Below are 26,925 nucleotides of genomic sequence, written 5' to 3' on the forward strand. Positions count from 1 at the left end.
CACTACCTACTTACCAACACAGACCCTATTGCTTGCTTTAGAAGTTTAGAATCTTTCAAGATAAATCAGGTAGATTTTTTTAAAGGGAAAAAAAAAAAAAAAGGAAAGAAAGAAAAACAAACTCCAGTAACAAGGAGTTGAGTTTCACTTCTGAGAGAATCACTCCTAGTGAGGACTGACGGCCACAGATCCATTCCTGACTATCTGCATTAATTATTTAATGAGTCACGTGACCCTAAAGATTAAAATTTCAATATCTCCCCCAGAACAGACGCAACACCTTTATCTGCGAGCGCAGGGATGCTCGTACTTGGGTCCCCTAATCTCTACTGCCTTTGACAGCTCCTCAGTTTCCCGGGAGAGCTCTGGGGCATTATTAACAAGGGTTTGTCCCGTTCTGCACAGCGAGCCGGGGCAGCTTTACAGCTTCTCCCCCCCCCCCCACTCTAAATGAATCAGTTGAACCCCAATCGTCATTGTCTGCAGCGGGGAGGGGGCTCTGCGCTGCTGGCAGGGGGACAGGAGAGCATCGGGGCGGCAGCGCACGGGCCGTCTTCCAGGGTGAGTGCTGCCTGTCCGCGGGCCCGGGCGGAGCCAGCAGGGCTGCCCGGGGCCGGAGGGAGGCGGCCGCGGAGCTTCCCCTGCCCACGCGGGGAGCCCCGACCCCGCCGGGACCCGCGTGGGCCGGGCTTGGGCGCCCGCGCAGGAGGGGACAGCCCTGGAGCGACACCCCGGGGTCCCACCCCGCCGCGGCCCGGCCGGGCCGTGAGGCTGCGGACGCGGCCGGAGCCTCCGCCTCCTGGGGACGTGACGTGCGGGTCCCGCGGCCGCGCCGCCCGCCCGGCTCCGGAGGAGGTGCGGGAGCGGCGGGCCAGCCCCGGCTGCCCGAATGCGGCCCCGAGCGTGGCGGGGGGGACCGGAGAGCTGGAGTTTCACTGCGAGCCTCTCAGGATCTCCGCCTGTGTGAGGGCTCCCCCCACCCCTTGTCCTCGTTTACAAACACAGGACAAGAGGACCTGGGACCGCAAGCGCCCTGGGGAAACAAAGATTTAAAAATTAAAAAAAAAAAAGAAAAAAAATCCTAGCATTGCGTAATCGCCCCATGCAGGATGGCCCTGGTTATTAAATACCACAAGGCGCTTGTCACAGTTCAGCTCCTCCTGTAATGAAACACCAGGTATAGCAAGAGCTTGCAGGAGAAACGAGGATTGGGATCTCGGAAGAGGAGTATTTTTCTTAGTGGGTGGAGGGGAGGTGGGTGCCGGGGTTAACCGAGTGGCGTTCCCTGCTGACAGCAAATTGACTCCGAGGTGATTTGGTCTTTCTTTGAAATATTGACACACTTCCACTTCCAGCGTTTTGAGCTGTGCTTGCCTTTGTGGCCAGAGCAGATAAATCCGTGTGTGAGAGACACCGGGAGAGCGAGAGAGAGGGAGGGGGGAAAGACATTTAGGTCCAAGTGCCGGATTAAAAAGAATACTGTCTTTAAAGGTCAAGGGTTTGAAGGGTCAGTCTGCTCCTCTAAAAAAAACAATTAATGGGATAGAAAATTTGTCCTCTCGGTGAACTCCTGGTTGCCTTAGCAAAGGGAGCACAATGCGAGAATTTAAACAGGACGATGTAATTTTTGAGGTTATTGTAAAGACGGGAGGGATTGGACGGGGAGAGCAGAGGGCTCCCAGCCCGGGAACAGCATTCTGCTCCCAACACAGGCAGAAGGGGAAGAGAAGGAAGGAGAATTTACCTTAAACGATGATAATCGGCCATGGAGTATTTTGTAGTCCGCAGTTCAATCTCCAGCAAGAGAATGTACATTTTTTTAGGAGACAGACAAGATGCTGTGCCTTTACACATGACCACTTTTTTTTTTCCCCCAGGAAAATCCTTTGCGTCTTCACAGACTTTTCCAAGAGAATGCCTTTCAGAACCGCTGTTGAATTACAAAGAAGTATTTATTGTAGGAGGTGATTAATGATTCTCGCTAAAATTGCTATTTGCAGCGTGATTTCATTTCTCTTTACAATGGGAGCAAACCAGGTTTATACGCATAGGCTGCGCACTAAAGAAATCCTGCACTGCCAGTTAATACGTTTCAGCTGGAATTTTGCTCAGTTGTGCTAATTTTGGCTCTGAACGCATTAAGAGATTCTCAAGCAATAAACCAAATGAAGAGTTACACATTTGTGGATAGCAGTTACCTGACACAGAGCTATATTTTTTTTTTTTCCCTTTATAAGGACACAACTGGCGACTCAGGATTTAGTAGACAGTAATGTGTGAGCAGAAGTGTGCTTTTCAGGCCTGCTCCTTGGTCAGGTATGGGGACAGCCGTGTTTGCTGAGGGTGTTTACAGCTGCCACCTTCCTGATGCTGAACATTCTGCCAGTGGCACGTTACATTTTCCTCTGGGATGGTACATATTCCATGGCTAGGCAGGGATGCTGGCACAGCCTTTGGAGCCTCGTGCTACCTCAGCCAGGGATGATGATGCCCCCTGGTCCTGGTGGCCCCACTTAGGTGAAGACAAGCACTGATTCCAATAATCCATCTTGTATGTATTTGGGTGAGTAAATAAATAACTATTGGCCTTCAGGTCTTCTCTGGAAGATTTAGCAGCACTTGAGCTCCTTTCCAAGACTTTTCCTACCCAGCTCAGTGCTACACCGTGTTGGGAAAGCCCCAAGCAGGGCTCTCCGTTAGCACCTCTGCTTTGCCTGAACTCCTTAGCTGCCTGTAAGCAGGAAGATGCACAGCCTGAGCTGGAACCAGCTAAATCCCATTTTGCCACAGTAGTTGTGACTATCTCGGTCAAAAAAAGCCTAATGAGCTGTGTCCAAATTCATGTGTCTACCAAGGCTTTCACAACACATTTTTGAAATAATCTTAAAACAAAAACAAAACAAAACAAAAAAAGGAAATAGAAACAGAAAAGGCGCTTAAAAAGAAATTTTAGGTTACTGTTCATGTATTCCCCTTAAAGAGTGCTAGCCAGCTAAGAAATCATAATCAGGCGAAAATGAATGAATAAACCACGACTGGCTAAAGATTTAAAGTGTTATCACGGCATGGGAGCTTATTGGTTCCCAGAAGAAGCACAGTTTCTCTTGTCAGGCAGCTGAAAACAGTCGCACGGCCAGCAGTGGAGTCAGACTTATTCTGTCTAAGTCAGCTAAAGAGAGCACCACTCACCTACACAATGAAGCAAGACCTTTCCTTGTCCTGCAACTCAATTTTTCCCAGCCAGGCAAGTAGGAGCCAGGAGGTTTTTCACCACGTTTAAAATAACCATTACCTTATTGACAAGATGAATCCAAGTCAAAACAATGCATTAAACTGTTGTTTTCCATTCCTGATGCCAACACCAGCCAAGCACAAGGTGGATGAAACAGCACGTAGTGGACTTGTGTTTCAAGCGTTTAATTCTTTTGTACAGAATAATCTTTATTACTAGCATTTGGCACTGTTATACATTACACCAAAAATCCACAAATTGTACATGGACCCAAACTATTTAGACGGTGCCAAATATGAAGACAGCAACAGCCTTTATAGCAATATTTCTTTAAATAAATGCAATAGGGAATGTGGAGAAAAACTAATAGATCACAGCTACTGAGGGGGCTACACTTAAAACCAGTTAAGTTACCTTTGATACATAAAACATTTTCCTTTAGACAGCGTAAGGGGACTTTTTCATAAGTCTTTAACCTCTTGTGGACGTGTTCGTTCTCCCATGTTGGTCTGTGTGTGTATACGTGCCTGTGCACCATCACACACACGAGCACGCACAGAGAAATCCGTGAACACACCACAAAACAGCGCTATTCAAGTCAATGCCTTACACAAGTGTCTCACGAGTTCTTTGCTTTGTTTTAAATGTTTTTTTTTTATTTTTAACGTATTCCCTAAAAAAAAAAAAAAAAAAAAAAAAAAAAAAAAAAAAAAAAAGAGTCCGTCTTAGGTACAGAGAATTCGTCCATGACAGCATCCATCCCTCTCTTACACCGAGGACAAGAGAGTGTTTCCATAAATAGAAAAAAATGATGGGCATGGAACCATTATCTATATACAATGTAGACAATCGTCCGGGTTTTGGTTTAAACATGTGCCCGTTCTTGGACACGTCTCGTCTTCCTTTTCTGCTCCTGTTTTGTTTTACACAGTTTGGTCCAAAAGGCCAGCCTCCACTTCGAGGCAGCTTGAAAACCCCAATAGATAGGTATATATATATATATATATATATATATATTAAAAAAACCAACAACAACAACAACGACAAAAAAAAAAAAAAAAAAAAGAAAAAAAAAAGCCAACCAAACAAAAGAAGACCAAAAAGACTCAAACCAAAAGCCGTGTTTATAGCGCAGCTGCGTTGGGTGTAGCCCCATCGAGCGGATGGGGGTGGCCCTGTGTCTGTGCTTTGGACTGCTGGCTCAGTGTGGACTGGTTTGAGGAGCGCATCTTTGTGTTAGGCAGTTTATGGTCTTTCTTCCACTTCATGCGCCTGTTCTGGAACCAGATTTTGACCTGGCGCTCGGAGAGGCAGAGGGTGTGCGCGATCTCGATGCGTCGCCTTCTGGTCAGGTAGCGGTTGAAGTGAAACTCCTTCTCCAGCTCCAGGACCTGCTGTCTGGTGTAGGCAGTGCGAGACCTCTTGGGCTCCCCTCCGTTGTAATTGGGATTGACTGAAACGTGCACACGCAGGCACACACATACACACGCGGAGAGGAAAGAAGGAGAGGGGAAGGGATGGAACATAATCATTATATAATAACTTGACACCGGGTTCACATAAGATACATAAACGGCAAGAAAAATTGTTTCCCAGCCTATCGACAGTGGGGACAATCGAGGAGCAATAAAAAATGGTGATGGGCATTTGGGTTAGAAGAAAAGCTTCAAAGACACATGGCCCAGAGCCACTGCAGGGCAATTAAATTTATGGGGGCTATAATTACTGCCCTAACAGTTTGGCGTCTCGTAAATCTTTTGATAAAGGACCCCGGATACAAAAGGTTTCTCACTTTTTTTCTTTTTTTTTTTTCTCTTTTTTTTTTCTTTTTTTTTCCTTGATTTTTTTCCTTTTCCTTTTTCTTTTTCTTTTTCTTTTTTTTTTTTTCTTTTCTTTTTTTTTTTCCCTTTACTATTAGGAAACGCGGAGGGAGAAGGAGGGGAAAAAAAAAAAAGCCACACACGCCACGACCCATCCCGGTCCCGGGAGCACCCTCCCCCCTTCCCTCCTCTGCAGGCGCATCCCCACCTCCCCCTGGCAAGGGCAACTCACCCGTGCTCACATGGATCTTCTTCATCCAGGGGTAGACCACCGGCTCCTTCCCCTTCAACCCGGGCAGGCTCTTGTCGGGCAGCAGCGGGCAGGCGGGCCCGGTGCCGGCCCCGGCGGCGGGGGCTGCTTCGCAGCGGCGCTGCAGGGCATGGCCTGGGAGCAGGGGCTGGGGCGGGCCGGGGTGGCCCTTGGCGGGCGGCGGCGGCGAGGCGCCCGGGGGCGGCTGCTCGGGGCCCGGGGCGGCGCTGCCGGCGCTGCTGTAGCTGTAGGGCGCCTGGGGGTAGGAGGGTGCCTGCGCGGGGTAGAGCGCCTCGGGAGGCGGCCCCGGCGGCCCCGGCGGCGCCGCGGGAGCCTGGTAGCCCGGTTCCCGGCGCGGCCGCGGGAAGTACTCGGGCAGCGCCGGGCCCGGGTGCGCGGCGTGCAGGTGCGGCGGCGGCGGCGGCGGTGGCGGCGGGGCGTGCGGGTGCGAGTGGTGCGGGTGGTAGCTGGCGGAGCTGCCGGCGCTGCCGCTGTGCTGCGTGTATTCCTCGCAGGGAGGGAATTTGGGCTCGATGTAGTTGGAGTTTATCAAAAACGAACTCATGGTCATTAATTTGTGAAGTGCAAAAATACTAATTTTTCTCGCGTTGTCGTTTTTCTGGGCTCGGCGAGGCCCCTCCCCTTCCCCCCCCCTTCCCTCCCTTCCCTCCCTCTCCCCCTCCCGCTGCTGTCAAGTGCTGCCGCTGCCAAAGTTTGGGCCTCCAGCCCTTCCCCCCCCCCCCCCCCCCCCCTTCCCGCTGCACTCCCCTCCCTTCCTCTCTTCCCACCCCTGGAGCGCCTACAACACACACAAACACACACCCGCGCACACACACACCCGCACCCCCCGCCGCCCCGCCACCACCTGACCGCCAGCGCCAATTACCGCGCGGGGCCGCGGACCCCGGATCAGGAAATGGAAGAGGGACGAGCGGCCGCAGGGCAGCTCCGCGCCCGCGGACCCTTCGCGGGGACCGCGCCTCCCCCACGGGCGGCGGCTGCCTGGCGAGGGAGCGCCCCGCGTCCGCTCCTCACCAGCATCCCCGGCTCCTCCCGCCCGCCGAGCCGGGCCGCGTCCAGCAGTCTCGGTGTCAAGCGAGATAAAACTAATCCGGCTTTGACAGTCTCCCACCCGCCCCGCCCGCCCCAGCACTTTTTGTGTCTTCGTTCTCCCGTGGGAGAGTGTAGGAAGCAGGGCGAGGGAGCGGAGCGCAGCCCAGCTGCGCGATCCAGAGGGAAGGCAGGCATTGCACAAGGCGTTGCACAATCCTTTTAAACAAGCCCATCTCCAAACGCCGGGGCTGCGCGCAGGCAGAGGGCGGCAGCGGCTGTCGGGCACAGGCCACCGGCCGCCCTCCAGGGTCTGTCCCCAGCGCCCCGCAGCTGCGGACCGCGCGCGGCCCCGAGCTCCAGGGACAGTCCCTTTGAAGCTGGGTTAATTGGAAGGAAAAGTTAGAACGAAGGTCGCGGGGAGGCCGAGGAGAGTCCTGGAGGGGCTTGCGGGGTGTGAGGCATAGAGCGAGCCTGAAAATAACGGGGAACAGAGGGGGAAGGGAGAGGGGAAGACGGACACGACGATATCAAACACTTCCTACCGGCGATTACGGGGCTCACTGCGAGCATCCCTCCCGGCGGAGCAGAGCTTTCTGGACTACGAATTTAAGTCCGTTGGTTTGGTGTGTTCTCGTCTGGGGTTTATTTTCTAATTTTCACTTCCATTAGAAATCTCTAGCGCCTTCGCAGCAGTATCTCGCAAACCCTGGTGTAGGAGGGAGAGGGCTCTCGGGCACTTCTACGTTGCTAAAACTGAGACTGTTAACGGTATTTGCAGCTCAGGGGGAAACGAGGCAACCGCCCTGACCTTAGGTAATTGAAATTTGATGGTTAAACTAATTACGCGCTTATTCTAAGGGGGAAAAAAATACTTATTGAACGTCAGCTAGTCTGCCACATTTGGAGTAGGCGCGAACTTTTTCAGATTATTTTTTCATCTGTACAGGAAAGAATATAAACAGATAGAAATATTTACCACACCCTTAGAGAATATAATTGCTGAGTGGCTAAATCTCATCTGCTGGTATGGGAAAATACTTCTAATATATCAAGCGTAAATATGATACAGTTTAGATCTTGCCTTCCTAAAGATATTACACTAACAGTTACCCTGGTTTAAATTCAGATTATTGTCTTTTGCAGTTTAATAGATAATGGATACATGCAATAAAATTCTATTTGAATATATATTCTATCTAACAAGACACACAGCGTATCGATTTATATTTTGTCCACAGACACATAGGCACGCACATTGCATGCGGCTTGTGATATGTTAGAACATTTCCAGCACTTGGGTATACCGGGGTACTTATCTAAACAATCACTCATTTCCTCCTACTATCGAATGTCTAATTTGTAAAGAGAGTTAAAACACATTTACTTACTCATTTCCAACAGCACATCTATGGAGCTCTAACTAGCGTAATAGATAAGTTTCTCTATTTACTCTGCGTGGAGAGGAAATGCGGTTACACACACGCGGTTACACACAGAGACAGCCGCAACTGCTCAACAGCACACATTTGATAGAAAAGGGGAGATTGTTTTATTTATAGTCCAAACAACTAAACAACAGCAAACCCATTTCCTAAAAGAAAAAAAATCTCCCATCTGCATGACTGTAAAAAGTAAAAGATCGCCGAAGTCCACCACGATAGCGTTTTCCCGGTATAAAGAGATACATGCACACACAGAGACGCATACATACAAATACCTGCCGGCTAGCACCAGATGAATTACACTGGGGTATCGTAAATATTATCCTCGGCATAAGTCCTGAGGCTCTATGGCCGGAGCACTGCAGCGGGCTGCCGTGTTCCCACGCCACAGTAAAACACAACGAGAAGTGTTGTCTCGGTTTGTAAGATCGGCGCTATATTGGGAGAGTTGACCGGGCTCTGCTTCATATTATTTACTGTGATTAGATCTCAAAGTTTCACCGTGCCCTTTTCTACAGTAGGGCTCTGGCGCTCGGCTACAGAGAGAAGGACTCAATTTTGTATACGAGTGTAAATCTGCGAGGTGACCTGAGCTGCCCAGCTCAAGTCTGGCTTTTTCGTGTGGTTCTCTTAGTCTGTGAAGATGTGCTGAGGCAGGACCTCCAAAAGGCCTGTTCCGTGTCTTTCTGGTTTTGTTATCATAAACAAGAACCCAGCCAAGACCACCAAGTGTTATCTTGCACACGGCCATTTCGACATTTTACTGCAAGATTTATGGCTGTAATAAACAATCTCAAACCCTTTTTTCCCCCCAGTACTTCCCTTTAACAAACTTGTACCATCACCCTAAGTTCTCAAAGAAAGAAAAGGATAGGATAAAATAGGCCAGCTCCCTTATTTTTCCAGAAGGATTAAAGACTCGATTTCACTGGAGAAGGAGATTTCAATCAATTAATAAAGAAGCGAGAGTTTCCTGGCCGAGGCTGGCCGAGAATGGGATGGGGATAGCACTGGAATTAAGTTGAGAGGGAGAGAGTAAATTTTCATGCACCAAGAAGAAGCAACTCAATACATACCGAAAGAGGGGGGGGGAAAGGGGATCCCTCTTTTTCTTGTGAAACAGGCAAGCATTCCTGTTACCCTCCACATACGCAGCTAAAACGTAATTATCACGAAAGATAAAATAATAATAACAACAGCAATAATAATAATAGTAGTGGTAGTAGCGTAATAATAATAATAATAATAATAATAATAATAATAATAATAATAATTCAAGTCAACCTCTTGCCGTGCCGGGCATCCTCCACCGAGAGCGGTAGGAGGAGGAAGAATCGCACTAGCAGCCTGGTTTGACTTTGATTTGAACCATTTTGAATATATTTAGTCCCAGCTTTCCCCTCTTGAATGCGAGGCTGTCCCGAGTTTCAAAGTGACCGAAAAGTGACACCGTGTGCATTTTGTTTCTTATTAATCTTACACATTGACAGTCTTTGTTAAATAACAAGGCGTGCCCTTCACCAGGCGACATTTTCATATTTGTTAGACGCGGTGACCTGAAGTTCACCTCGGCCTTGGACTTAGTTTTTCTAAAAGGTCTATAACAGTGTCTTTTAGATAGCAGGGTGCTTTGCCCAGGTCACTTCTTCTAAGGGAAAAATAAGAAAAAAAATCGAGGGAAAATGTAAACGTTATGGAATGTATCGACTGTATTCCTTTCTTTGTTCCTGGGAATGATACAGCCCCGAGGCTGCTCCTGCCTCCGCGGATGAGAGCGTCCTTCCCGATGGGCGCTGCCGGGGCAATGTTGGCATTTTTGCCCCAAGTTCAGCATTTGATAAAAGCGGTGGTTTCCCTGGCACTGGGGCTCCTCTTAACAACGGGATGGTTGGCGGGGTTTGCTCACCCTGTCCTGGTGAGCTTAAATAAACACACGTAAAATGTGATTTGTGCCCGGACTTTAAATGAATGATCTTTTGAGCAGACCTTCCACGCCAGAGAGCAGCGTGCTGAATGCTGAGAGTGAAAGGACAGAAAGAGTTCGTCTCAAATTATTAACTGTCCTGTTCAAGCCTGTTGGCTTTTTTTTTTTTTTTTTTTTTTTTTTTTTTTTTTTTTGGGAGGGGGAAACAATTTAAACAACAATTGAAAAGAGTCAATATTTGTGTAAGTCGGGGTTTCAACTTCTTTGAAATTATTCTCATTGATATTTTTATTCTAAACCAGATTTAAAATATGGAATTCGGACCACTAATTGTTTTAGTGAGGAAGTAAATGGATTTCTGTCACCTACCCTTGAGTAAGCCGGTTATAGTAACAGCTTTCATTCTGGGTATATCAAAGACGCATTGTTATTCTTGGAAACAATCCGCCTGCTATTCTCTAACAAAATAGATATTTGGCTACGGTTTTTAGCTTGTTATCAGGCTTCACTTTTACACCAAATAAATAGTCTGGATGTGAAAGGTTATATGCTATCTCCAGAGCGGGCAGGCTCCCTAAACGTGCAGTGCCAGGGCTCGCTACAAGTGAGCAGCAGCAACAACTTGTGAACAGCGTCTACACGCCGAGCAAACACTTGCATTACACACTTTCCAGGCTTCAGCAGGTACTTTAGGCACAATCTCCGATAATCACTTTGGCTAATCTGATATCTAACCTCTCGCGTACTTGTTCCCAAGATACAGCGCTCGCCTGCCACGATCCAGCTGTGTCTCTGGCAAATAATTCACGCGTACCAGTTACACAGAGGCCGGTGTAGGCTGCTGCCTTGGGGGTGGAAAGGCAGCAATGCGTGGCTGGGGGTGAGGTGCGCTCTTTCTCGGATTTCCTTGTCGCACTGTCCCCTCCTCCACACCTTTCAGGTCTGATTATGGCTGTGTTCGAATATCCTTTCCCCCTTCCACCGACCCCTCAGCCTTAAAATTTCAAGACGAATCCCGTCTGCGATGATGTCCTCCAAAATGAAGTTGCTTGAGCAGTATTGGCTAGTTCTCCCTGTAGACACGTCTAACCAAGGAGCTATAAAGCTTTTACTCAGAGGCGGCACTGGGGACAGAAAAATCCCAGTAATGTGGGAATCTTTCCGGGCTAAGAAATTCCACTAAACTTTTTCTTGGAAGGGTGAAGAGGGGTGGGTGGCGAAAGGAAAAACAACGCGTCCTACTCCCAATTTCGCTGGGAGCCGCCGCCTCGGGTAATTCCAGAAGGCTGTGAGAACCCTCCAAATCACGCAGAGGCGCAGGGCGCCAGCTTCTCCGTAATATTTTCCACGGGTATCGCAACACGGCTTCACAGCTCCGCATTTTAAACGAGCTCCTTCGGACCAAACATATAGCCCGTATTATCTCCGGCATGTCCTGTTTAAGCACAGTTTAGCGGTCGCTACAGAAATGAGAGCAAAAACAAAGACGCGGCTAGGATCGATACACGCGTTAATAGCTTCGCTCCTATCTTATCTTCCTGCCATTTTGCAAAGTGAGAAGGCTTAACATTAAACCTCTTAGAGCAGGTTATTATATAATAAACAAGGGTGAGGCATTTTGCTACCTGGCTTCTGGAGGAGGCAACATCAGTGGCTTCTGTGGGGGTAACACGCGTGTTTACCTGCCGCGGCTGCACCCGAGATATTCAGACACAAATGTGGCTGATAATTCAAGATGAAATACAACGTGTATTACTCTTGAAAAGAGGAATTTTCTATCCTTTCCTTGGTAATTGAGGTCATTCAGCCAGTAGGGTTCACCTGGAGTCCATACTGTGATACACACGTAACTCAAAGCTATTTTATCTTTTGTGCTGATAGTCAAGATCTCGGCTATAACATTGACATCAAACTCTGTCTGGGCGAATGACTAAGAGTGGTGCAAAACGTAAACTTTTGACCCTCAACTTTTTGACCTGCAGTTGTAACGCCCTTAACCACAAAGATATACAAAAGCTATGCAGCTTCTTTTTGGAGTAAGAGACTCGCACTGTTTGTTTCAATACTTCTGCTTGTTTTCCCCAGCTTTCTAAGGGCTCTCTTTTTTGTTGTTGCTTTTTTTTTATTTCCTTCTTCTTGCTGCTGAGAAATCGGATACTTTTGCATTTTTAATTTTTTTTTTCTTTTCCTTAATCTCTCAGCTTTGTAAAATGCTGTTAGATCAGTTTGCACAGCCTTTCGGCAGCGTTGGAGGGAAGCCTGTTACTCAAAGGCGCTATATGGTTACAATTGCAGGTGAAACGCTGGGTAAGTTCCGGGCGTGAGGTTGGAAGGAATGGAACGACGAGCGTTGGGGGAAAAGCTGCAGCTCTCTGCTGAAGGGTTTTAGTCATTTCTCCTTGATTTGAACATAAAGAAACAAGTCTAATTGTTTGCGAAGCCTTGTCTAGGCAAACGAGTTGACTGTGAACTTGGTCTAAAGCGAGCTCTGCTGGTGATTCCTAGGGTGTGCAGATTTATCTTTTCTGCATTTACTTAACCTGGCAGTGAACTGCACGGGCTGCCATTTATTATCCGGAGACAGACTTCACCTCAAGCAAGGACTGTTCCACAAAATTGCAATAATTACCCAATAACCTTCATAGCAAATATTATTATTGAAAAGACATTTTTGGGGGGGAGGGGATATAGAAAAGATTCCTTTTGCGTGTTATAAGGCAAAAATCCATGCAAATTTTACACGATCTCTGTGTCAGATTTGAATTTGTTTGTGCGCATAGCTGCAGGAACATGTGACCGGGGTGGTCCATGAGTATTTGCCTTACAGAGAGACATTAGTGAAGATGCTTTAATTTGAAAGGGATAATATCTTCAAAGGTGACCAGAAGATTGTGGGAACGGTGGTTTTCCGCTCTAGCTAGTAACCCTAGCCTCAAATCGGGGAGATTTTGAGGGCAGAAAGAGAAAGGACTAAGAAAGCCAACGACATCTTAACTTGGTCAGGAGATTTACTTGTGTCTGCATGAAACGCGTCAAATCTGTATTTACGGGGAGGGAAAACGCATAGCTCCCGTATTCAGCGTTAGAAATCGAAACCTCCTGATCCCCCCCGTCATGATCAGTTCCATTCAATTTCCTATGGAGCAAATTGCAAACTCCTCTATTGTCACCTTTCCACAGATACACACTTACTACTTGTAAGGAAATGGCAGAATAATCATTTCCCTGTTCTGAAATTAGGGCGTTTGCATGGTTTAGACAAGGCTGCAGAGCTGTAATTTACGGATGACTTTCCATTGGATTGTTACATTCCTGGTTTAGAGAAAGTTAGGTCTTGCGAAGTCACCAGTTCCACGCATTAAGAGAGCTGCCTAATCTTTAATTGGTTTTACACTTAGACATGAGACACTACACGCAAGTATTTCTTTCAAAGGATTAAGTAAGCTGTTTCAAATCGCAGAACGCAACTTCCCATTCCTAAATTAGAAAAAAACTTGCACTTACTAATCCCCCAAACTCATCAGAAAAATAACGCGTGCAGATAAAACCTCTCTCCTGATTCCCAGGTATAATTTCCCATGACATTTTCCCTCGGAAAACAATTCGGACCTGGGACTATTTTCGCAGAGTTCGGCAGTCTGGGCTCGTTTGAATTTCAAATTTCAAAGCATATTAGGAAATCTGAACGCATTTCTGTGTTTGAATGGCTTCAACTGTGACACTTATACAGGGCAGGGCCAGAAACAGGGTGAAGTTGTGATTTCTAGCTAACTTTCTTTTATTGCTAGTGTTTTTTGCAGTACAGGCGGGTTCATATGCTTCTGGACCTAGGGATATATTTCTTTTCCATAGTTCTTGAACGACTGTACATTGTTTTGTGTGGGATATGGTCCAGAAGCCACATTCAAAAATGTGGAAAATACACAGTAGCGAATCTTTTCACTCTAGGCAATGAAAAATTACAATCCAGGATGATATCCAGGATCCTAAAATATTAGTCCAACGGGTGTCCGTCCGTGCTTATATATTAGCCAGTTAATTCAAATAGCGCAGTGCTGTTAAATACTGAGTAATCCTGAGCTGTTTGTGTCTAGTATAATTCCCGTCTACAAGCAAAGGGTTTTCCTTGGAAAAGGACCCATATATAAATGAAGACCAAACTTTTAAGGGTTTTTCATGCCTTGCCTCAAACTATAAAATTTTATGGCATACAGTATAATATAATACACGCCTATCACATACAACTTTCTGATACTCCTTTTGACGAAAATGTGTCAACTAGAGTACTATAAAATCTCCAGCTGTTTAAAAGGAAATTATTTTCAAATGTGCATTTGGATATGCTCTTTTAAAGCCTTTTTCATTTTTTTAATATGAAATATATGCAGATGTGTTTGTTTAGTGCTGACAGGAAGGATCGACAGACACAAAGGCATCAGACTCTATTTATCTTCCGCAGGGTTGTCTTTAAATATTAAATGTTTTTAAAACTGAGCTCTTTGGGATGAACCTGCCTTAGATACTACCATTTCTTTAAAGTTAAAGACAAATAAATTAAAAATAGGAATCAGTCAGCAATATGCAGACTTTGCAGAGGTACACAACAACCTTACCCTCCTAAAACCCTGCGCCTTTCTCCCATTTTCGCTCACAGCAGCCAAACCAGCCTAAACCACAACATTCAAATGGCATAGCCCTATCGAAATAAAACAAAGACAATCTCTCACATCAAACCACTCCATTCTTTTTGCTAACCCGACTTTATGACACATAAAAGAAAACAATGCAGTCTGCTGAATCAATGTTACTCCAAACCTGTGCAGAGAAAGAGATACCCATAGCTGGTTTGGAGAGAGAGATAGCTAGCTAGATAGATAGCTAGATAGATAGCTAGATAGATAGATAATAGGCAATTCTCAGAATTCTACCATAGCCCCTGACTAGTCTGTTTATACCCCCTGAGATCACTCGCCAAAGTAACAGCTCTGAGGATAAGGATCAGGCCTTAATGTTACCCAGAGAAAGATAGAGTTCCTTTCACCCTTTCATTCAAGTCCTGGAAATTCAAAGACTGAAGTTAAATCCGGCCATAAAGTTTATTGCTGAGTAATCACACTCTAGTGAGAACAGTCCACTTAAATAAAAAGAATGTTGAAGTAAACACGCAGCTGGGGCCTACCCCACAATGGCAGCCAGCAATATAAGGCAGAAAGGGAGAGAGCAGAGCTAGGGGGATATTTACAATCTTCAATAAACCAAGCCCGTATTTCATAATTTGCAGCACTCTAATGACCTGTAGTCTCTTGTATTAATGCTACAAGTTACAGTCAATTGGTTCGCTTAAAAAAAAAAAAAAAAAGGGAAGTCACAGGAACATATATATGTGTACACACGTACACACCCTTTGCGTACACAAATACACCAATATTAGACACATATATGCGCCTGCACGGCTTTACACAGAAGTACAAACTGATTTGTACATGCAGGCACACATGCATATAATTTAAATACATTTCTATTTATGCAGTTACGTATAGAACCGGGAAAAAGTTACAGCAGCGTTATAAATGCGCATCCCCAAAACACACTACGCACTCGCAGATGTACATCTACACACAGCTCAAGCTTTCTGCACAACCCAATGCAGAAAATATGTATCTGAACACTCCAGTACAGTCTGTGCCATTTTAATACTGGCTCTGATGTGCAACATATTTCACCAATCCAAAGATTATTACCATATCATCACGCCTCCAACTCTATCATGCCTACATAAGATACTGCCCAGATAATATCAAGCCCAATTTATTTTGTTTCCCCCTTTTTTTAATCGCCTGCAGTAACTACTCTTTGCTAAACAAAACCTCTCCAAACTTGGAGAGTCTATTGGAGCAAAGGAAGTAATTATCTTCTGCGGTAGTCAAAGTGATTAAAGCTAGGCCCCAAAATCCATCTCTGCCAAAGTCGCTTATTGTGGTTTACTTTGATTTGATCGTTAAAATAGAGAGCTAGCTGCTGCGAGTGAAGGGATGGGGGGAGGTATTTGCAGCGCAACCTGGATCATTAGTGCTTGATCCTGCCTCTCGGGCTCGGTGGGACCGTCCTGAAAACCTCCAGGCGGAGAGGAAGGGAAAGAGAAAGAGAAAGAAAGAGAGGCGAGAGGCAGCGAGAGCGAGCAGGAGCCTCGGCTTCCCCACTGTACAAATAAACTTTAAGGAACTTGTGCACAAAACTTACCTTTGACTTGCAAGGAGCCATTTTTCACATAGTACTGAGAACTTGTGGTTTGGATACTTCTGTCCCTAAACCTGACAATTTGAATGGCCAGGAGGCACACGTAGCCTGCAAAAGAGTCAAATGAAGTCCAGCGTCAGTGAGATTATATGTTATGTGGTATATAATGTTGGATGTCAACTCCCCAAAACCATAAAACTTACTTTAATGGCACCACGTGACTTTTTATAGCCAGTGAGCCTATCTGTCTGTGCTATGGATGATTTTACGATCTAATTCATAGACAAAACCCTATTCATTTGGCACCCAAATGTCATATAGCCGGAACTGGGGCTTATAAAGTTTACTGTTTTATAACTTTTAAGGGAAGGCATCAATGTAACCAGTCAGTAAATGTGCAAATCTTTAGTTGCTCTTAGAAGCTCAGAAGAGTTAACCATTCAAGCTCTGATGGGGTAAGTAACATTACGTTTATAGCAAACTAATTCTAGCGAAGAAAACCAAAAATCTTTAAAGGGTGAAGAGTGGGAATGTGGCTAGGGAGGGTTACTAATAGGCGCAGAGGGCTTGGAACATGGCTGTCCTAAAATATACTTAATGAAACCACAGGAGAAATTCTAGAGCGATGCAAACACACCCTGGAGTTCGCAGCGTATTTTAACAAAGCACATGTTTTGGGGTTTGGGATGTGGTTTGGTTTTTTTTTTTTTTTCCTTTTTTTTTTTTTCTTTTCTTTTTTTTTTTTTTTTGGTTGTTGTTTTGTTTTTTTTTTTAAATTTTAACCATCAGCAAACAGTTAACAGTTGATTCAGCCACAAAGGGTGTTGATTGTGGTCCTGCGATGCAGCTTTCCACCTAGCGAGAAACAAGTAAGGAAGAACTTATGGTCAAACTTTCAATTAAAAATACTGGTAGCGGACAATTGCAGCATCCACCATATGCAACGTGCAGCAGGAGCCAGGTAAAATATTACAACAAACTCTGCACGGGCTAATTTTTTTTTTTTTTTTTTTTCAGAGGCAAATCAGGAAGCACAACTTCTTGCTTTGCACAAATCAGATCACAAAAACTTTACAATAGAAAGTTTATTTTTTTTTGTTGATTTCCAGTCAGGTTTTTTTAAAAACAAATAATAATAATAATAATAATTAAAAAAAAAAAGCTGATCACAGTTTGCTCAAACAGCCAGACTTTGACTATATTTGTAACTTTGTTCACAAAAAACATACATCACAGAAGCTGCGCTTAATAAGAGCCACTTCTAAGAGTTCGTGCAAAGAGTCATATACAAAGGCACAGCAAGGACATACTGCTTGGAATCACAGTTTTCGTCACAGATTCACTATTCACTACACGTAGGACAAGTTCAGTTGATTTCATCATTTCACCTCTACAACAGCATTAATTACACAGGAATTATATAGGTAGTTTGAATAAAAATATTTTTAACAGCTTGGAGCTATACAGACATTAACACTTGACCACACATGCACAGTTAAGCAGGTTGAGTGCAACACATAACATTTGTACTAAACCGGGGGAGGGTTTCCTTTCTCTCTCTCCTTTTTTTTTTTTTAACTCCTTTTTTTGTCTTTTTGTTCTTTTTTGTTCAGTTTTGTTTTGTTTTAACAGTTACTTCAAGTAACACAGCTCGCTTCATATAAATAAGTTAAAACATCTATTATTTTTTTCAAGACAAAGCCATTCAAGACAAAGAAATGTACGATAAAAGCAGATCTACTTATACACGCGAGAGAATGGTAATAAACAGGCTCATGATTAAAAGATGGATAAGGGCGACAAGAACAGGGTTTCTTCACAGAAGTAACACAAGGAAGTTTTAGAAAGTCAACTTAGTACTGACATGAGACGACGCAGGGTCAGCTAATACTGCTCAGTACTTTTAATTGATCAAACGCTTAGGGACGGAATGCCCCTCCTGCAGCTGCCATGCTCATACTTTTCAGCTTATTATCCTTTTTCCATTTCATTCTCCTGTTTTGGAACCAGATCTTTATTTGTCTCTCTGAGAGGCAAAGAGCATGTGCTATTTCAATCCTTCTTCTGCGGGTCAGGTATCTATTGAAGTGAAATTCCTTTTCGAGCTCCAAGGTCTGATAGCGGGTGTAAGCAGTCCGAGCCCTTTTCCCTTCTGGTCCCCCTATGTTGTCTGGAAGAGAAAAGTACATTATTTAGATTCTCAGCAGCCTCTCGGAGCCTTCGTGTCTCATTGCAGCTACCAGCAATCAGGACCGTTATTCTCAGTCCTGCTTGGTTTTGTTTCTGGTTTGGATAAACGCTCAACAAGTTTCCCCCTCCAGCCCCTCTTAGGAAAGGCTTGGGGGAGGGGGATTTGGTAGTCTCGGTAAGTTTTCGCTTGGATTTGCGACTCGATTTTTTTATAACTTAATTTTTTTTCAGTTTCTTTTTTTTTTTAATTATTTTTAAAATATTTTTTCTTTTAATAAGGTTAGTTCTCCCCCATGCCTCCCCCAGATAAGCTGATTTGGAGGGTGTCTCTGCTGATAGCTGGGTTTTCAGAGCTGAGAGAGCAAAGCTGAAGCGTGCAGCCCTTTCCCACGGCTGAGCTGGGGAAGGCTCTGGGAGGCAGCGAGCCTCCGGCCGCTCTCCCAGCAGCGAGGGCAGGGCAGGTACTCGGGGCCGAAAGTTGCTTTGCTCCCCCGCGCCCCTCGAGCCCTCTACCCCGAGTTTGGGGCGACTCGCCCTTCCCCCCTCCCCCACGGCTTCCCAGCAGTGAAAACTGCCCTTCTCGCCCTTTCCTATTCTCTTTTTAATATGTCTAAGCAAAATAAATGGGGTCAGCCGCGCCGTTCCCACTGGAAGATCCCCCATTCAGAGGAGAGCCGGGAGCAGCCTCTGCTCCCGATCTCCCTTCGGCAAGGCGCCTTCAACTCCCCCCGCCGGCGCTGGGAGCCAGGCGGGCGGTGTTTTCGGGGCCGAGAGGTTTTTTTTTTTTCCTTTCGGGGGGGACTCGCCCAGAGAAGGGAGCGTGCTTCCCTGCGAGCAGATTTGTGGTGTGCGCGGAGACTGCCCGCTCTCACGCCCTCCTCTCCCCCTCTCCCCGACCTTGCTCGGCGCGGCCACCCGGTTTACATTAAATCCTCCTTTTCCTCCAGAGAAATAAAGAAAGAACAGGGTATTTGCTTTACCATGACTTATGTGCAGTTTTCGCATCCAGGGGTAGATCTGGGGCTGTGAAGGCTGGGCTGTGCTTTGGTCGGTCGGGGCACTTGCCTGCTCGCTGCTTGCTGGAGTGTCTTCCTCAGTCCCAGACGAGGTGCCAACCCCGTCTCTGCTGATGTGCGTGTTGCTGCTGGAATTGGACGAAGTGCTGGTGGAGTTGGCGAGGGAGTTTTTCACCCCGTGGTGACTCTCGCTGACAGGCGAACCGGCCACGGCGGTGCAGGGCAGAGGGTCAGGGGGAGGCGAGTGGGAAGACGTCGCGGGCTGGTTGTACCTGGGCTCTGTCGAGGCAGAGGTGGTGTTGGCCGGGTAACTGCGGGGTCTCTCATTGGCACCAAAGTGAGTGGAAGCAGAGCGCCCGACGCTGAGGTCCATGCCATTGTAGCCGTATCCGTACCTGCCGGAGTGCATGCTGGCGGAGTCCCTGTATTGCTCGCTCACCGAGCTGTGATCTCCATAATTATGTAACTGGTAGTCCGGGCCATTTGGATAGCGACCGCAAAATGAGTTTACAAAATAAGAGCTCATTTGTTTTTTGATATGTGTGCTTGATTTGTGGCTCTTGGTCGTTTTGTGCGTCTATAGCACCCTTGCACAATTTATGATGAATTATGGAAATGACTGGGACATGTACTTGGTTCCCTCCTACGTAGGCACCCAAATATGGGGTACGGCTTCACATCACGTGCTTTTGTTGTCCAGTCGTAAATCCTGCCTGATGACCTCTAGAGGTAAACTCGTGCACTGGTGGGGGAGCTGGGAGGGCGCGGGCGGCCCGGGGCGCGCCTCCCGTGCGCGCCGCCGCCGCCGCCGCCCGCCCGTCCGCCGGCCTCCAGCGCCACCCGCTGGCGGCGCGGGGGATGGCGGCGGCTCCGCGGGGTCGGCCCGGGGTGACGGCCCCCGACGGCGGCGCGGAGCGGCGCGGAGCCGAGCGGGGCTCGCCGCCACCACCGGCACCGGCATCGGTACCGGCACCGCCACCGGCACCGGCACCGGCGGCGAGGCTGCGGGGCTGGCGGGCATTGCTGCTCCGAGCCGGCCGCCGGGGAGATGGGTGTGCAGAGAGCGCTCCGCTTTGTGCCTGCCTTCTCCTCCGTGCGAGGCTTTTTTACACCGGTTCACAAATCCCTATACGATCCGTTCTCGGGTGCTGGCAAGGCTCGTGTCCCTTCTACATATGTATACATAGGTATATAATTTCCCCCACACTTATTCCCGTGCCGGAGCTTTCGAGAGGCAGCCGGGTCCTGCCGATGTGAAATGGCAGATATCTATTAAAGATGAATATCGTGCAGCGTTTTTTCCAACTAGGGGGTCAGATTCCAGGCGACTTTACGGCTGCCGTTATTTCATCGCCACTCGGGGAGAAAAAAAATCCTCTAAATGCGGTGGTAGCCATTTTGCATTATATTCTCCAGATTTGGCTTTTAAAACATCTAGAGTGGTAGCCCAAATTGTGCTGCCTTCCAAACAAAAGAGCCTCGATGCGGATACAAGTGCATTTGTACACAGCTTCACATGCACACTCGTGCACACGCAATATAATATAGAGAGATATAACAAATATATTAATCAACTTTCTTTTTATGCCCTTATTTTACTTTTACAAATCTCGAAGTGGAAGCATTTTATGGCAGCTATTTTTCTTCAAAGTATCAATTTATTTTTTCCAGTGCTAAGTAATGTGAATGCGAATTAAGATACCGCAGAAGCAGGAAAGAAAATCCCCAAGTTAATAAGACCTTTTCTTCAAATAAGAAAGAGAGGAAGGAAGCAAGGAAGCAAGGAAGGAAGGAAGGAAGGAAGGAAGAGGGAAAGAAAGAAAGATAAAAGGAAAAAAAGATCGATCTAAGCTCACGAAGCTCCAAGAAATGCAGTCCATAATTCAAAGCCCCTTCAGTGCAGAGCTGAGCTCACCAAAACCTTAGCGTAAGCTCAATGGGAGCCACAGAAAATTGCCCGCTTCGAAACCTCTTCCCTCGCTTCCCCTGAAGTTTAACGCCGAGTTTTTACTTTAATACTGTAGTGCAGACTAAGCAGTTTAGCGGCATTAAAAAAAAAAATCTCCCTGCAACTCATCTTCGCTTTAACTTAAAGTTAATACACAGGGATTTATACAACGTTTTTTAAAAGAAATTTTCTTCCTTTTGCTATTTAAATATCTTATACATAACTAAAACTTTTTTCTCCCCTGCGTATCATAAACTCCCAAACACAGAACAACGAGATGGCCCGCCGTAACGGGAGCTAGCAAAAGCATAAACCAAATATTTTCCAAAATCTCTTGTCTTTCTACAATATAAGCATTTCTAATTAAAAAAAAAAAAAAAGATAAAAAATAATTTGCTTATCTTTTCTCACACAAGCACACCAGGGACACCCACCCACTCACCCATTTGAGATGCTAATCTCAAACATTTAAAATTCTGGGCCAATTCTCTAATGCTTTAACCGACGCCATATACACTTTAGGAAGGTGGTTACATACATACATACACGCCTGTAGCTCGAAAGCTGGGCTTCCACATATATTACAGTAAGTCACAGATGATTGCAAATATACATCTTTTAACCAAGCCTTTTGGGGATTAATAGACTGTGACAAACCTATAGGATTTCAGTAGCAGAAGGAACACAAGGTAAATAATAATAATAATAATAGTAGCAGTAAGCGCTAAGGAAAGGCCTGGTAGCGTTTATTAAACGTGGTTCTACTCCCCTGACTTTTCCTCTGTTTCTTCGCTGCTGGGCTGTGTGGAATTTATGAATTTGTTTTCCTTTTTCCATTTCATCCGCCTGTTTTGAAACCATATTTTAATCTGGCGTTCAGTAAGGCAGAGAGCGTTTGCAATCTCAATACGTCGTCTTCGGGTTAAGTATCTGTTAAAATGAAATTCCTTCTCTAACTCTAGCGTTTGGTATCTGGTGTAAGTTTGCCTCCCTCGTCTCCCATGTGTTCCATATACTGTACCTGTAGAAGTAAAGACAAAACGATCGCATTGGACAGGGCCCAGTGATTTCAGACCAGAAAGAGCGATTAGTATATTCTGCCTCCTTTTGCAGGCACAATCACGGGGAGTGGGGGAAGCTGCTCTGGTTTCCTGGAGGCTTTTTTTTCTTTTTTTTTTTCTTTTTTTTTTTAATTCTCCCTTTTCCTTTTCTTGTGCCTGACGAGCTGTAAATGCAGATGTGCAGTGCGCTTACGGTGGCGGGGTAAGTGGGCTACAAAGAGGCTTTGAGGTGGACCTAGGGAAGGTGCAGGAGGCAGCACGGTGCGAGCCGCCGAGCAGAGGCTGCTCCGTGCGCGCTGGGAGCCTGTGCGCACACACAGGCACAGGCACACGTGTGCTATCCGGGCAGCCTCACGCATGTTCTGTGCGTGTGTGTGTGCACGCACATGCGGCCGTGTTGACACAAACACACAGCCATTGCCATGGCTGGGACTACAGGAGGTGACTAAGGATAATTATAGACATCAGCTAAAGATCGTAGAAGAGCGTTTTGCCATTTGCTCCGGAATTTATTGCTCTTGAATGCAAAGCAGCATCGGAATGGTCTTGCTAAAAGTTTAATTTTCAAAAAAAAAAAAAAAGGAGTGAGACCTACCCCTGCAGCAAACATAAACTCGGGAGGATGGGAAAGAAGGCGAGTCATTAGCAAACACTTGAAGTAAACGTTTAAATTTGGGATTATTAAAAAAAAATGTCATCCCAGGACAACCCTCCCACTCCACCCCCACCCCCCATTCCCCCAGCACCACTCCTGTACAGAAGTTCAATTATGTGAAGTTCACTCCTAAGTCTGAAAAAATTCGCGATGCCATGGAAGTGCGCCCACGGCCCCAGAAACGTGCTCTCAATATCCAATACTCACAGGCTAATGAGCTGGGGGAGGGGGGCGAGGAGGAATGTACCACAAATGCTTTGGATCCTCAGTACAGAGGGCATATTCCATGCATCGCTCTCTGACAATGAAGAAGCAGAGCAGAGGCTTTGGGATGGCTTTAAGAGAGTGACAAAAGTGCTTTGCTCCTTCTTATTTATTTTCCCCCCTACTTTCCAAGGATTCCCCTGTAACTTTCACCAGTAAACCTACATACTGGGATCTTGGCCACCATTCCCTGAGTGCCAACGTGCCAGGTCTAAACCTGCGAAGGTTTCACGTTACATATTGCCCTGCAGGAACCGTGTTTCTCCAGCAATCTGGACTTTATCTAGCCAAAAAAAAAAAAAAAAAAAAAAACAAAAAAAAAACCAAAAACTTTTCCTTTTCCTCCCCTCTCCGCCCTTGACTGCACCGAGATGCCTTACCAGCGCAGGAGTTCATCCGCTGCATCCAGGGGTAAACAGGGCTCGTGTACTTCCGGTCGGTGCCTTCGTCATTTATAATTTTGGCTTGGCCGCCGCTGGTTTTGTACTGTTGATCGGGAGAAAAGTGCAGGTAGTCCCCGGGCCCCCTCTGTTTGCCACTGCCGGAAGGAGAGGCGCTACTAATGTCCTTGTCCGAATAAAAACAAGAGGCTCCGTACTCATAGGAAGCCCGACTGCAAGCAATGACGGTGTTGGACTGTTGGTAGAAACAAGGTGAGGTGTAAGTCTTGTCCTGCAGGCTGCTTGCCCCGTACGAAGCCGGAAAATGCCTGAGAGCATCATAGCCCGCCGGGTACAGGGGGATCTGCCCGAGGAAGGAGTCCTGGCCCCCGGGCAGGCTCCCCGGGAAAGTGGGATTCACGAAATAGGAACTCATTTGCTCTCCCCCTCTCCCGGACCGTGATTTGTTGTGTATTAGTACATCTGGCGATAACTATTAGGAGTCATCGAAGTGGTTTGTTTCTGGATGGCCGAGCGCCAAAAGCGACAGCAGAAAATAGGAGCAGCTGACGGCGGGGCGGCCAATGGGAGCGCGCGCGGCGCCCGCTCCCCCGGGGCCGCCGCCACCGCGCCGCCAACTTACCGGCAGCCCCGGCCCCGCCGCGCCGCCCCGCGCCCCCCGCGCCGCGCCGCGCAGCCCGCGGGACCGGCCGCGCCCCCGCCGCGGCACCGCCCCCACGCGGGAAAATATCCCAATCATAATAACAACAGTAGCGGCGGTAATTCCCGGCAGCGCGGGCGGCGCGAGAGCGGGTAACGGGGACACCCCCCCCCCGCCCCGGCTGCCGGAGGTGTGGGTAGGGGGGGCGCCCTTAAAAGTTGGAGGCCCCACGACAAGGGAGTCGCGCAAGCCCGTGGGAAGGGTGGGCGAACCGCCCCCGGCTTTCCGGCGGAGGGAAGGAGGAGGGAGGGAAGGATTCGGCGGTGGAAGATGCTGCGAAGGGAAACTTTGGAGCGGAGGGAGCACGTGAAAGGGGGAGCGGAGCGCCGCGCAGCGCGGGGGGCGAGGGGGGGGCCCGGCCTCCCTCCATTTCGCCGTCGCGATGCCACAACTGCATCCAAGAAATTTTAAGCTATTCTAAAACCTATTTATTTATCCATTCAGTGGAAAATTGCCCCTCCACTAAGCCTTCCCTTCGGAGCTCAGGGAGCCCGCCCCAGCGCCGAATCCAGCTTTTGTGAGAGAGGCAAACGCGTCCTGCAATGGAAGAGGTCTCGTATCTTAATGAACATCCCCATAATTAGGAGGTTGGGGCGGTGGCCTTCTGGGGAGTGGGATTTTTGATTTGCACCAAGTGCCCGAGGAGGCCTCGGGAAGAGCCGCATGGGCTCCCGGCGCCCCCCGGCAGCCCAGATGAAGTTCCATGTGTCTCTTCTCCCCAAGTCTACCCTCCTCCCGCCAGAGTAGAGCCGAGGGTATCAAACATTCAAATTCAAAAAGGAGCCAGTAGGACTATTCCTAATTAATACAACCCCTCTAATGAGTCAGCGGAAGCCAATCGGTTTCGTTGTTGCTCGGAATAATTTGATTAAACGTGGATTTGTGTCTTTAAGAGGGGAAGAACAATACACGAAACAAACATTTCCACCTTCATTTTTCAATACGGCAATTACCCCATAGCGGAAATATAATTCTTGGCCCAGGGCTCGGACAGTAACTGTTCTGATGAAATTCGCTGATGCGGGTTTAATTCAGCCGTAACCCTGCAGTTCCTGCAGATAACATGAGGTTGCTCATTCCAATATGTGTTTACTCATAATCCGTGCCCATTACAACAGATTGAATAGACTAATTTTAAACGCGCTCTGTCACGTAAAGTGACATTCGTACGAGCAGCGTTTCCTAAAGCAGCTTTCAAAGGAGAGTTTTGTTGTTGTTGGGAGACTATTTGTCTCATTTCCGGGGGCAGATTACGATACCTATAAAACAGTAGTGAGTTAAAACATCTCTCCACAATAGTTTGTATTGTTTGCAGTCTCAGCTGGACTTTCACATTCAGATGTTGATTGCCTTCGGGTTTTTTTTCAACTTCCTTAACCTCTTCAGCCCAGCTAATCAACAAACACACCTGGTAGAATTACAGCTCACTAGCTGCATGCTTTGAGAGGTCACTTCAGAAACATGTATTTCCTGAAAAGCAGATTTCTCCGGAAAAAAATAAGGGTTTTTTTACTCGGTGACAATAGAGTTCAAAAAGAAGGAAACACCAGCAAACAAGCACTCATACACAGCAGGCTAAATGCGAAAAGGCTTTTAAAAGAGCATATTTTCCTCAGTTTCAGTCAGAACGAAAACGAATCATGAAAAAAAAAAGAATGCTCGGGACAAACAAGCCCCACCGGCCTTACTTCCAAAAAGTTGTGGGCAGACGATCTTTTGTTTGAATCCTTCGCACAAAGACCAAAACAAAATTTAAAATAAAAATCGCTCCAGGCTTAGTTATATTTACATTTTGTAGTACGGGTTACAGTCTGATTTTCCCCCTCCCTCCATTTCTTTTTGTTTCTTTCCCGTTTTTCAAGTTACTGTTTGCGTCCAAACCAAGTTGTGAAAGCCCGGCCGCAGGCAGCGAAAATATTTATTCGCCGGTCCCATAATACGAAAAGGAATGAAATCTGCGCGTTTGCCCGGCTGGGTCGTGTTCGAGTAGTTACAGTGACAGCCAAGCAATCTGCACCGCAATCTCTGCTTCAGTCACATTCAGGCGTCCTTTCCGCTCCTCCCCCTACCCCAGAAAACCCCGAATCACAATAATCTGCTGCCCCCCAAGTCTGCCGAGGAAATGTCCGGCCTGGGCACATTTCACAGCAGTTTTCCTTCACCATTCCCGCCCCCGCTCTGGAAAGCAGAAAGAAAGCCAGTCGCTGCATTTTGCCACCGCAACAAAGTCACACTCCGCAATACCTGTGTATTTCATACCCCGTTTATTTGTTTTCGTAATCCCACGCACCCCCAGCACCTCCTCCACAGAACATTTCGCCTTCCTCCTCCCGCCGCAAACGCGTCCGCGACCCCAGCCACTTTCGGATACAGGTGCGGGAGTAGTTACCCTCTTAAGCTTAAAAGCCTCCTTCTCTTCGTATATAAAACCACTTTCAAATCATTCTCGTGCTCGCCAGCGTCATCAAAACCAACCTTTAACTAATAGCTCCTAATCCAAACAGTTTGGGCAAGGCGGACCGTTGTTTAGACTGGCGGGGTACAGAGAGCCTGGCCGGGGGGACGCGGGCAGGTCCTCCCCAGCCGGCTCCCACCGTGGTAACTTGCAGTTGACACACACCGAGGTAGAATCGGAGGGGAAGGGGAGTGGGCAGAGCCGGTCCTGCCGGAATATTTTGCCCGGGGGCGAGCTCCGCTACTCCCACAGAAAAAGGTAGGCCGCGTTATTGGGT

The 26,925-nt window shown here is 47.1% G+C and overlaps 4 protein-coding genes across 6 annotated transcripts in view; all 4 read right to left on the reverse strand.

Moving 5' to 3' along the window:
- Positions 1–26,925, reverse strand: part of HOXA3 (homeobox A3) — a 45,479-nt gene that overhangs the window by 17,204 nt on the left and 1,350 nt on the right. Inside the window, exons 1-3 of one of the 3 annotated variants that reach the window (XM_038127482.1) lie at positions 23,473–23,592; positions 15,962–16,066; positions 1,745–1,930 (exon numbers count right to left, since the gene is read on the reverse strand). The gene's annotated coding sequence lies outside the window, so the exon portion shown is untranslated. Of the gene's footprint in view, positions 1–14; positions 1,931–15,961; positions 16,067–23,472; positions 23,593–26,925 lie in introns of those variants that run through there. The other 2 variants (XM_038127480.1, XM_038127481.1) reach the window with 2 other exon arrangements.
- HOXA4 (homeobox A4) lies at positions 3,397–5,949 on the reverse strand. The gene is made up of 2 exons (XM_038127496.1): positions 5,285–5,949; positions 3,397–4,685 (listed from the first exon to the last, which is right to left on the reverse strand). The coding sequence occupies exons 1-2, from the start codon at positions 5,871–5,873 to the stop codon at positions 4,357–4,359; spliced, it is 918 nt and encodes a 305-aa protein (XP_037983424.1). The 5' UTR covers positions 5,874–5,949; the 3' UTR covers positions 3,397–4,356.
- Positions 17,582–19,757, reverse strand: HOXA5 (homeobox A5). Its single transcript, XM_038127497.1, has 2 exons — positions 19,129–19,757; positions 17,582–18,128 (listed from the first exon to the last, which is right to left on the reverse strand). The coding sequence occupies exons 1-2, from the start codon at positions 19,688–19,690 to the stop codon at positions 17,878–17,880; spliced, it is 813 nt and encodes a 270-aa protein (XP_037983425.1). The 5' UTR covers positions 19,691–19,757; the 3' UTR covers positions 17,582–17,877.
- On the reverse strand, positions 21,838–26,901 carry HOXA6 (homeobox A6). The gene is made up of 2 exons (XM_038127498.1): positions 23,473–26,901; positions 21,838–22,133 (listed from the first exon to the last, which is right to left on the reverse strand). Exons 1-2 carry the CDS (start codon positions 23,906–23,908, stop codon positions 21,874–21,876), a joined length of 696 nt encoding a protein of 231 aa, XP_037983426.1. The 5' UTR covers positions 23,909–26,901; the 3' UTR covers positions 21,838–21,873.

Source organism: Motacilla alba, chromosome 2 (assembly GCF_015832195.1).
Source record: "Motacilla alba alba isolate MOTALB_02 chromosome 2, Motacilla_alba_V1.0_pri, whole genome shotgun sequence".
In the NCBI taxonomy this organism is placed as follows: domain Eukaryota; kingdom Metazoa; phylum Chordata; class Aves; order Passeriformes; family Motacillidae; genus Motacilla; species Motacilla alba.

Bases quoted from the DNA above. Each gene is read 5' to 3' on its own strand.
- HOXA4 (XM_038127496.1), bottom strand. From the start codon at position 5,873: ATGACCATGAGTTCGTTTTTGATAAACTCCAACTACATCGAGCCCAAA. The intron at 4,686-5,284 runs GTGAGTTGCCCT...TGCACGTTTCAG, and splicing joins GAAGATCCATGTGAGCACGG to TCAATCCCAATTACAACGGA.
- HOXA5 (XM_038127497.1), bottom strand. From the start codon at position 19,690: ATGAGCTCTTATTTTGTAAACTCATTTTGCGGTCGCTATCCAAATGGC. The intron at 18,129-19,128 runs GTAAAGCAAATA...TTTCTCTTCCAG, and splicing joins AAAACTGCACATAAGTCATG to ACAACATAGGGGGACCAGAA.
- HOXA6 (XM_038127498.1), bottom strand. From the start codon at position 23,908: ATGAGTTCCTATTTCGTGAATCCCACTTTCCCGGGGAGCCTGCCCGGG. The intron at 22,134-23,472 runs GTAAGGCATCTC...TTACTTCTACAG, and splicing joins GCGGATGAACTCCTGCGCTG to GTACAGTATATGGAACACAT.